Genomic DNA, 11,732 nt, shown 5'->3' on the forward strand with positions numbered 1-11,732 from the left:
GCTATTGCTTGCAGTTGGGATGAGATCTGGACTCGGCGATGTGGGGTATCAGATTTAATGGCTATTCCAACACCAGTTTTTGAAGGGTTGCAAGAATTTTCATGGATGTACAGTTTGTAATTTTTGATATAGTCGATGCGAGAGTTAGATTCCGGAATAAGGGTTTCTTGGAGAGCAATGACTAGGGGATTGTATTCGGTAATCAGAAGTTGTAACTCGGGTAATTTTGCTCTTAAACCGTGTAAATTCCATTGTAAGGCCAAAATATTCGGATCGACAGTAGGCTTGGGATTGCGAGTTCTGTTTTTATTGAGTGGGTTGAAGGCTATTGATAGGATTGGTTACTATATTGAAATTTTTAGAATTGTGAATACTGTCAATTTTGCTGTATTCCCCTGGAGGTTTCTTAAAAGATGGGGGCTCTATTTCAGTTGTGTAATGTCGCTTGTGAGTTTTTGAGCTTTCCATATTTTGAACAATGGTATTGGAGGAAGTTCCACTTACCTTACTTATATCTGTGTTATATTGGCTAGAGTCAGTTTCCATATCTGTTTCCATAGTTTTTTTCTTTGTTTCGCGTTTGTGTTTCTTTTTCTGGGTTTTTCCTTTTTCCAATTCGTCCAATCTACTGGATAATTCCGAAATCGTTTTCATTAGCTGTTCGATAGTATTCTCCTTTTCTTTTAATATTTCTTCCAGATTATCAGTTTTGTGTAGATCGAGTCTTTGTTGCACATTTGAAATGTTGGCATACGATTTAGGACCATGAGTCCGTTCGTATTCTAATCTGGCTTCCTTGAATGATACACCGGAGCTACATTTTATCTTGATTATGTCCTTTTCTTTAATAAAAAATTTGCAATAGTTGCTCAATGTGATATGTCCCTCTTTACAGTGTAGGCATTTAGTAACATACGGGCAACCTTCTACCGGGTTAACTGGGTGAATTTCCGAGCAGTTCCGACACCGTTCCTGCCCTTTGCAGCGCGCTTTAGTATGGCCATATTCAAGGCACTTGAAACAGATCATTGGTGATGGGAAATAAATACGGGTACGCACTCGAAGGAAGCCAAACATTATGAACTTCGGGATTACCGTGCCACTAACTGTCAGAATCAACATTGGAGTGTTGACTCTTCGATTCCCATCAGACCGGGTAATGCGTTGCACTTGCGAAATACCTTGATCTTTGATCTCTGTCTTCTGTATAGCAGTCGTCCAATTTTCCTCCAGCAGCCCGTTCCAAAGAGCGGCCGATGATAAACGGATTGTCAGGAAAACGTCCCTCAGTTGGTATCATTGATAAAATAATAAGTTTGCCGTGTTCCTTATTCGGATCCATCCAGTCAGGTAATCTGGCATTTCCATTTCCCCCCACAGAGGAGGGGTAATGTTCCGTTGCCATGGCCCTTAGGCCAAAATATTATTGCGTTGCGATGCTCCAGAAAATAAAATAACTCTATGTTTCCAGTAATAAACTCTGCTTACGCCGAGATTTGAGTATTTCAAATTAACAAAATTATTACGCAGTAAATTTTTCTACTACGAAAATCGCTGTTAGGTAAAACACGTCAGAATCCTTTGAGCGATGGAACGTGAATGATGAGCGGCTTCGGCTGAAACAGACTCTTATATAGGCCAAATAGCATACTTTCAATTGCAAGGTATATGATTCTGTCGACCGTGCTTGGGAAGCACTCATATAACGACCAACCAGAGGTCGAATTTTTCGTTTTGACGAGGCTTGACTATTTTGAATAGTACAATAGTGTGAATAGTAAAGTTACAATTATCTTCATTTGGGAAGAATCTTAGAAGATTTTTCAATCTATTGCTGCAAGAACGAAGGAAATCCATCGGATACTAACCGATTTATAAGCATTTGAAATTGGACATATTTTTCACTTTTTTCGGGTTCAGATTTTCATTTCACATCCCTATGTAGCCGAACTTCCTGAGAGAAGTATTCTACTTTAAAAATTGCATCATTCAAAATTGATGAATTAGAGCGGGGGCCTAGTGTGATTGGTAACGTCTCCGCCAACCACGTCTGGGTTCGAATCCAACCGCCGACATAGGTGTCGATGGTTGTGAGGTGGCGTGATCCACTCACAACCAACCCAACTGGTCTAGATTCAATCCTAGCCGACACCGGGAGATTTTCTGAGGCGAAAAATCTCTGGGATCACGCCTTCCATCGCATGAGGAAGTAAAGCCGTTGGCGCCGGTCCGTTAATAAACGGGTCGTGAGTTAGGGACCTGGGTGTGAGGTCGCCTCCCTGGGCGTCGGTAATTGGCCACAACAGTGGCGGAACTAGACCGACGGAAAATAAGCGAGAATAAAAAAAAAAAACTGATGAATAAAAAACATGAACCGAAAAGTAAACTAACTTCCAAGTACCAAAACAGGGATTACTTTCCATTCTATTTACAATTGTTATCGAAAAACTGAAACTTTATTGAGAAATAAAAACATCGTTTCAAGCGTTCTACATGTGCCCCGAACCGAAAGCAACTGTATTAAAAGTCTCTACAATGTAAGGGCTACATTTTAGGTTAGCAATCCAATCCACTCTAACAGAACGACATCAAAATGTTTAGAATGTAAGCCAACAACAGGCGAATGCAGTGAAATTGCACTCCCCCAACCTTGGTCAATCGTTCGTAAAATCAAATGGAAATCGACCGTATGAGTTGCTGACTGTTTCCAGTCCTTCATACTATTGCTATAGCTTAATTGTACACCACTCCACTGACGGAAACACAACAAATCCATCTCACCACCTATATCGTTGGATCGTTTCGTATGAAAATAACTCCGAGCGAACAATAAAATCATTTCAACTTTATAACCGAATCGCGTGGATTCGTTACGTCTTCAGCATAGACCACACACATTCACGTACGGATGCGACAAATAGCGCATGGTTGAAAACTGAATGGCATTTCGGAGGAATCCTTTCCCGGCTGCATCCCCAAACTGGGTCACAGCAGCAAAATGATTACTAATTAATGCTATTGTTGGTCACGTGACGTTGAGTTTTCACCATCGGAACGGTTAGACTGGCGAGAAGTCCTTACCGGGAGGGTCCCGGACCAGCAGCAAACCGGTCGGTCACGCTGGAGATGGTTTCCAATAAAATTTTCATTTCAGCAGTTTGCGGTGGCACTAAAATTAAATATATGTTTATCTCCACTTCCTGTCAGTCTTGGTTGGTTCGGAGCAGTGCGAACATTGTTAGGAGCGCACTGCAGGCCATTCTAGAATGTCAGCATTAAAACTGATCGGTTCATTAACTTTTAGGTGAGTAGTTTGTGCGTTTCACACTTTGCTGGCGTAGGATTCCGAGAGGGTTTCTCGATTCAACCCGTTAAATATAATTGGTGTTCACACAGTACGCAACGGGAATAACCCCGACTTCGTACTGGCCGATAGCGCAAGCTTTCTGTTAGCACACTGTAACTAAAGTGAAAATCGATAGAAGTGGTAATTTTGCTCCTGAAGTGGCTGGTGGTTTGGGTGGGGAGTTTCGCACCACAACAACAGCAATGAAAACATCAAATGACTTCTGATTGACTGCTCAATTGTGTAATCAAACGCGGTAGCAGCGAGTGTAAACCATGCGTGACAAGTCGTGCAAATTGAGTTTTCCCGTCCCTTCCAGCAGGATAATAAGGATCGCTGCAATTCCGTCATGGTCATATTTGGATGTAATGGTCTCTTCATACACTAGAATGAAACTATAATTTGACCACGGTGCGTGGCTTTAAATTTAATATCGGGGTTTTTTCTTCGGCTCAGCGGTCTTGTAATTTGAAAACAGCTATTCAATTTTGTCAAATGTCAAATTCAAATGTATGTACAAATGAAAATTGTTAAAATAGTTGACTTATTTAAATATAGTTTCCCCGAGGAAGATACCAATCGGTGTCGAAACGTAGGACAAAATTGAATAGCTGTTTTCAAATTACAAGACCGCTGAGCCGAAGAAAAAACCCCGATATCAATACACGGTCGACTCCAAATACATATCAATGAACATGGCCGATGGTAGTTTTTACAAATACATAACCGAATGCTATGGTGAATCTGTGCTCAATAAGTTCAAAAGCTACGCCATTGCGAATTCTAAGCTAGCAAACATGCAAAGCCGAAAGTCGTTCCTAATCAACTGCAGAAGACGAGGTATGTTTCCCCAGCACATAGTACAGTCCCTGAAATGCCTGCATGAGATGATCGCAAAAAATGAAACATGCCTAGCAAAGCTAGACAGATGTGTTAAAAAATTCAAGAAAGCGATACTGAATATTGAGATAAAGCAAGCTTTCAACAAAATCAAGCAGTTAAAAGGGATAATGGAACAAGTGGGTCCAACACTATCGAGCATAACAAACGAAAACATCAGTCGAAACTTTTTGCAAACGCAAGCTATGTCGTTCCGAACTAAAATGACGAAACGAACCAAAACCGCACATAAAAAGCTGAGCGATATACTAGCCCGAACACTAACGGCACCAGGAGCGTTAACAACCAACGATAAAGCGATTTTCAACGCTACAAAGGTTCAAGTCCCAGCGCAGACTCTAACCCTGCTGAGTCTCGGTCCAAAATTTGCATTAACGCCGACAAATGTCAACCAAATTCCGATGTTTCATGTACTGGCCGATATAGAAGAAATTATTAGAACACACGCCGACAAACGAACTCAAGACGAGAATCGTTGCAGAGCCATCAACATAATACAAAACTATGTCCATGGCTTCCACTCGCAGATCGATACACGTGACCCTACGGTGGCCAGAGAGACGAAAAATTTCCTTCGGTCACACCCAGACTTATGCATTCTTTCGTCGGATAAAGGAAAACGGACGGTTATTATGGAAAAGAAAATGTATGAAGAGAAAATGCTAGCATTGGTGGGCGACGAAGGAACGTACGCAAAACTAACCAGGGATCCAACGAGTGGAATTCAAAAAACGAACAATAACCTGGTAAACAGATTAAAAAATTTAAAGCTGATCGACTACACAACTGCCAAGCACCTCACTGTTAATAATTCCGTATGTCCACGCATCTATGGTCAACCAAAAGCTCATAAAGAAAATCTCCCCCTACGCCCAGTAATCCCCAACATAACCGCCCCCACTTACAGACTGTCAAAATTCTTTGCGAACATTTTAGCAGGCTCGATCAAAAGCACGTACAGCACCCACAGCTCGTTTGAATTCTGTGACGAGATAAACAAGGTGATCTTGCCAGAGGACCATATTATACTTTCTCTGGATGTGGTATCACTGTTTACGAATGTTCCGAGGGAATTGGTCACCAGGATGATAATTGAGCGGTGGAGAGAAGTTGACACAAAAATCAACCTAGATTTGTTTCTGGAGGCTATTAGTTTCTGTATGGAATCCAGTTACTTCCAGTACAAAAATCAACAGTTCAAACAGATTTACGGTACCACAATGGGAAGCCCTCTTTCACCAATATTGGCGGACATAGCGCTAGATTCGGTTATAGACAGGGCACTAACTGAACTGCCATAATCCGTAAATATGTGGACGATCTTTTCCTGGCGGTGCCAAAAGACATGGTACCTAAGGTGTTGGATGTGTTTAACAGACAGGAACCGAGGTTACAGTTCACGGTTGAGGTGGAAAAAGAAGGAAAGCTACCCTTTTTAGACATGATCGTGATTAGACAAGAAAATCAGCACCTTACGACGGAATGGTATACCAAACCAATCGCGTCAGGAAGAATGCTAAACTACCATTCATGCCACAAAATGCAGCAAAAAGTTAACGTTGCGGCGAACTTCATTTACCGGGTCATGGCGCTCTCACGGCATAGCAGCATACAACATCAAACAAAAACGATACATCAGCACTTACATAACAACAACTACCCGAAAACATTAATAAACAGACTTATCCAGAAACAAATTTCGAAGACGAATAGCAGATGGGGATCCAATGTCAACTACACGCCAGCACACATTTCACCTTCGCCACCACCACTTATAGTACCAACACCACCTCCGGTGCAGCAGAATCCACAAACCAACAGCCAACATGAAACACCAACATCGCAGCCAGCCAAAAACGGAATCCCGCAATCCAGTCCAAGGCAAGAACAAACCAGCGAGAACATCATGCAGCCATCAGCAACCAAACAGCATATCCAGCAACAGCCTCAAGATCATTCCAGTAGCACACAACAGGTAAAGCTGTACCGTTCGGTCCCGTATGTCCCATTGCTAACAGAACGACTGGCTAAAATGCTCAAACATGACTATCCACAATACCACATAGCATGCAGACAAACACACACAGTCAACCAATTTCTCTCGAAACTCAAAGATCCACTCAGAAAAACAGACAACCATAGTGTAGTTTACAAAATACCCTGTAGTGACTGTAGCAGTTGCTACATTGGCATGACGAACAACAAACTGAACACAAGGCTATTGAGTCACAAATCTAATATCAAACGCATAGACGAGATTATCGCTGGTACCCACACAACAACAACAATAGACGAGATGAGAGAGAAAACAGCTCTCATACAGCACTGTGTTGATTTCGGACACAGATTCAACCTAGACAACACTACCATCCTTGACCGTAGTAGAACCCCCAACACACTTCCATTCCTTGAGATGTGCCATATATACACCACACAACAAGCCGTCAATAAGAGATCAGACATTGCCGGACTAAATACAGCCTATGCCTCTCTTTTGACTGGTATAACAAACAATAGCCCATCTCCCTCTAAAATTAGCTCAAATAGCAATAGCCAAACTTTCAATAACCAAGATACCATTCCTTAGTAGCATAAATCCACCATAGAGTAGGCAAACGCCACAATCACAGTTTTTTAAAAATTTAAACACCGAAATAGTAAGAAACTTTAAACCTAAGCTAAAAATGACACATTTAAAATAATAACTTTCCGAATTTAGCCAATCCACCAATGTCACTATCGAACGATACAGAACACACAGTTATATGTTTTAAAAAAACCGTAGGACGCGAAACAAAACTAGAACTTGTAAGTAGGCAATGTATGTACAAATGAAAATTGTTAAAATAGTTGACTTATTTAAATATAGTTTCCCCGAGGAAGATACCAATCGGTGTCGAAACGTAGGACAAAATTGAATAGCTGTTTTCAAATTACAAGACCGCTGAGCCGAAGAAAAAACCCCGATATCAATACACGGTCGACTCCAAATACATATTTAAATTTAATGTTTTTGAAAATGCGGACAGTGTCACTCACGTTCCGGCCACTAATGAGGTATGAAATTGTTGGAATCAGCTTTTTTTATTGGTCACTAGTATTAATTGCTTTAATTGTTCCGCAGATTGCGTTGATTGCCTCTAAAACTGTTAATGCTTTATCGATCCGAACGATATTCGACGAGGCATAGAGTAAACAATTCTGTCGCAACGAATCACAATCCTCTCCGACAGCTGTCATTTTAATCCGTAATGTAAACACAAGGTGCGTGTACTTCAACTTAAACTAAGCTCGCCATGGGAATCAGGGTTCGGGTTGAGTAAGATGTTGCCGATATAATTATCCCGTTTACACGGTCGGACGAATTTGCAGCAACAAAAGGTAGGTAGAGAGGTAAACCCTATCCCAAGCATATTTTCACCCTCAATACCGGTGACAGCAATCAACCTTTTATGCGACATCTTCACAACGTTCTGGATTCTTGTGTGAAGCGAAGATTTGAGAAAAAAATGCTGTCTTACCTGCTCGTAAATTACCAGCAAACTTTCTCTATTCCATCTGTTCAAGTGGCCGGTTGGGTAAGTCGTGCATTGGTAGTGCATATTTCCTGTCAAGTCAGCCATGCAATTTGCTTCTTCTGTGTATTATTTTCCTGGTAGCCTGCTGAGATTTTTTAAACCCTGTAAGCTCTAACTGTACCATAAATTATGATTTTTGAAGACTTCGTTTGACCAATAAGAATATAATGGGAAATGAAGTGCGCTGAAATTTGGCGCGTTACTGCGAAGGACAATAGCAAGCAATCATAGCGAACCCTCCAAAATTGATTGCTATCGATTTTACAGACAAACTCCGAAAAAAAAACATTACATCGTCTCTTGCCCAGTATTTTATTTGTCCTGCAGCTTCAGCTGCATTGTGCATTCTTTTGTGTGTCTCTTTGTATTCGTTTGTTTAAACCCGCCGGTTTTCTATGGTTGGTCCTTTCAGTCTATTATTATTGTCATTCCGACTTAACGGATGACTGAATGCAGGGAAAACACGATGCACGACAAACCGCCAAACGCCGAGTTGAACTTTCTGGCTGGGAACAAACTCTATTATTAGCTAATTGAAAACATTCAACCCCAGCAACGATGGGCTCTTCGCGCAGGGTTCGGTGACACAATCCCATCAGGAGAAAAAAAAAACGAATCCACTCTTCAAACTACTCAACAAGCGAGAGCAGCCAGGGATAATGAGCCTGACGATCGCCTATCAGAGGATCAATCATCGTCGGGCCGGATCCGAAAATAATTACTCCGAATTAGGTCGGACGGAACCACTTCAGCCTTCTAGGCAGGGACCGACAGACGGTTCCTACCCGAACAGATGACGCTGCTCTCAACTCTTCCCATGATCTTTCAGATCAAGATCTGGCTGCAGTGTCCTTTCATCTTGTGCTTCGAACCATTTCCGAACGGGAAAATGTGTCAGCCGAAATTATAGGCTAGCGAGCGAGTGCGGCTTTACCCTGCTGACGCTAATCCTTTGAGGTATTATCGTGTGAGATGCGGGACTTTGAGGGTTGGAAGTATTTTTTTTAGCAGCACGCATGTAAAATTTAAAAATATCATCGATAGTAAAGAGGCTGCATTGAAGATTGAATAAAAAAAAACTTCTGACTAAAATACGCTTAATTTTTTATTCGCAAACACCGATTCGTACACGGAATTACCATATGTATGCTTTATCAAACTATCAACAAGTGATATCTCATCTCGGACGCCCGAAAGCAGCATATTTCAACCGTTTAATCGGTCCCAGTATTCTCTCTATGCACAACCAAAACCACAACCAATCGGACAAACATGTGGTTCACGTTGTCTGTCCGCGTAAAGCACCGGGAAACAAAAAAATAACTTCGATTTATAACAACTGCGCATTGGATGATACCAGGACGAGGTGGCGGGGGAGAGACTGTGCTCGTACCGGTTCTCGCGTGTAATAAACGAAAAAAAATATATTGACCGCTATCAAAACACATAAATCAACTTTAAAATATTTCGGTTGGCGGTTCGTGTGAAGTTGACAGCAACGGCAGTAACAATATTCCGCCTAGCCGCTCTCCGAGGATCGAGTGGACCAATATGATGATTGTGACGGGGTGGAAGGGTTTTTTTGTTTGGTGGGAGGCGGTCAACATTTTTCCAAACGCTAAAACGACGACTAATCCTTCTGGCGGTGTGGCATCAGTTGGTCACAGGCACGGTCCAGCACACAAATGGATGGATGATTTATCGGTTGGATTTATGCTGCCTATCTGGAATATGTATTTGCATCGTATGCAACAAATCGGCGAAAGAATTTACCATTGAATTAGCTTGAAATGGTTTTTGATTTGATAAGATTGCAGTTATACAAACAAGAAGAATAAAATTTGGCTTATTATTTCATTTAGTTAACACGGTGTTGGTGTTACCAATATTGCTTAGACTCTTTTTATGTAGAATTGTAAAATGATTTTTATAAAGCTTCTGATTTGAATTCTGGATAGTATTAGCAGAGTGTTTGAAACATGAGCAACAACAACTATTTTCGAAATGGCAACCTGGGATAAAGCCAAAGAGACACCATATTTCGAAACGCGAATCAGATGCTGTTGTACGCTACACAACATTGAAAGATAGCGACGCATGGAATTCATTTTCTTACTTAGAATACGATCAACACTTCCAACAAAATTTAAACTCGAACCTTTGCTAAGGTTTCTCGAATGCTAGTTGGTATCACGAGCGGGTTTTTTTTGTTTTGTTTCTGTTTGTAACCAGCACTAGTGTTACAAGGTTTGCCCAACCAGTGTTACTAATCTAGCCAATTTAGCTTGCTATTATGCAATACTTCAAATTTTGTCTTCATTACTACAGAAATCACATATAGGAGCAGTCTCTATTCAAGCTGTTTCTTATCCTTTTTTATTTCTTTATTGCTTAGGATAATGTAAGTGAGTTTTTGCGAATGAATACAAAGTCGCATCCACTCCCGAAATCATTTGCAGATGTTGATATACTCGCGGTTCTCTTACTCACGCTTCTTGGTCATCCGTCAATCCGTCATACCGTTTGAGACGCCTGGTTATAAGTTTTAGCCAGAAATGAACGGGTTTGATATTTTCGAACCCAAAATTTGTTTTTGGGGCTCAATTTTTTAAACCACTTTGAGCCTGACTAAAAACATTGAACTTCGTTATCTTACTGTTGGGTTTGCCTTTTCTTCAAACACGGGGGGTGATGTAGTATGCCTTTTTGTGGTAGCTCCTGGACACGCTATTATGTAGCGACAAAACAACTACACTGCTACGTCTCAGCATAGGTGGAAGCCCCATTGCAGCCCTGGTTAGGTAGTATACCGAATTCGAGAACACCACGAATAACGAACAATATAGATATAAAGGAAGGATCAATCAGCGAAGACCACTGCAACGAACAGGGGCAAGAGCAAGGATAAACGATTGGAAACTTCCATCACTCTGTGAATCGATACGAGGTGCCCTGCTCACTCAAAAGTTGAAGCGACTGGGGATGAATACCGTGGCAAACCAGGAGGTTCGGTGGCCGAATTCCGGAGAGAATAAGTTCCGTGTAGTAGACCCTATTTCACACCCTTCGTTCAGAACGCAGAACGAGTTTTGTAGTCTTGGGTAACCTGAAGGATAGAGTCATCCGGTGGAGACCCGTAGAGAACTGTAGATTAGGGCGTCCCAGAATTTCATCCTCCAGATCATGGGGAATGATGTTACTAACAAACTTTCTTCGGCGGCAACCCTAGAAAATGATGTTTTCAACTAACTTATCTCAATCTAACTAAACGTAAAAGCAAAGCAAAGCCTTGGTGCTACATTCCGATGTGGAACTTCACCTTCTGTTTGTTATACACAGACTTCTCAGCCAACTGTTTAGTGTACAGGTTAATCACGGGGATAGCGCTACGATCCCACTGACATTACAGTCTCTCCCGAGTCGAGACTCGAACCTACGACGAGATTTAACTAACTAAACCTACTATTTACAATATTTACATTCTGAGGAAGGCTCTGATGGTAGTTTTGAGTTGAACCGTTTACCCGCGGTTTGCTCGAGGTTAGTTACAAGAATTATGTACTTCGACTCTCAACGATGGGTGGGGAAAGTTACGCTCGGCTATTAGAGAGGGCGCAACCGTGGCACTGGTCACAATGACTGGTTTGACGGCGAATGCCAGCAAGCGACGGAGAGAAAGAAAAGAGCTTGGAAAAACTATCTTAGCTTTGCCATAAGAGAGAACGCCGCCAAATACCGACGATCTCGAAATGAGTTTACCACGATTCTGAGTCAGCAGGAGGACAGAAATCGTGAAGAGCTGGAGCAACTTTTCCGTGCTAATGATACGCGCAAGTTTGTTTAGAAGGTAAACCAATCCCGTAAAGGTTACACTCCGAGTCCAGACATGTGTAAGGACCTGGAGGGAA

At 41.7% G+C, this 11,732-nt stretch overlaps 2 protein-coding genes across 2 annotated transcripts; both read left to right on the forward strand.

The window, feature by feature from the left end:
* Window positions 1-4,041: 4,041 nt before the first annotated feature.
* On the forward strand, window positions 4,042-5,547 carry LOC129720644 (uncharacterized). Its single transcript, XM_055672133.1, has one exon. The coding sequence runs from the start codon at window positions 4,042-4,044 to the stop codon at window positions 5,545-5,547; it is 1,506 nt and encodes a 501-aa protein (XP_055528108.1).
* A 44-nt stretch (window positions 5,548-5,591) lies between these two features.
* LOC129720645 (uncharacterized) lies at window positions 5,592-8,621 on the forward strand. The gene is made up of 2 exons (XM_055672134.1): window positions 5,592-6,244; window positions 8,378-8,621. The coding sequence occupies exons 1-2, from the start codon at window positions 5,592-5,594 to the stop codon at window positions 8,619-8,621; spliced, it is 897 nt and encodes a 298-aa protein (XP_055528109.1).
* The last annotated feature ends 3,111 nt before the right edge of the window (window positions 8,622-11,732 follow it).

The sequence above is a fragment of the Wyeomyia smithii genome, chromosome 2, assembly GCF_029784165.1.
Source record: "Wyeomyia smithii strain HCP4-BCI-WySm-NY-G18 chromosome 2, ASM2978416v1, whole genome shotgun sequence".
Lineage (NCBI taxonomy): Eukaryota > Metazoa > Arthropoda > Insecta > Diptera > Culicidae > Wyeomyia > Wyeomyia smithii.

Excerpts from the sequence above, each read along its gene's own strand:
- LOC129720645 (XM_055672134.1), top strand. The coding sequence starts at position 5,592 with ATGGTACCTAAGGTGTTGGATGTGTTTAACAGACAGGAACCGAGGTTA. Across the intron at positions 6,245-8,377 it reads AAGCTGTACCGTTCGGTCCC|CAACGATGGGCTCTTCGCGC; the intron begins GTATGTCCCATT and ends ATTCAACCCCAG.
- LOC129720644 (XM_055672133.1), top strand. The coding sequence starts at position 4,042 with ATGGCCGATGGTAGTTTTTACAAATACATAACCGAATGCTATGGTGAA.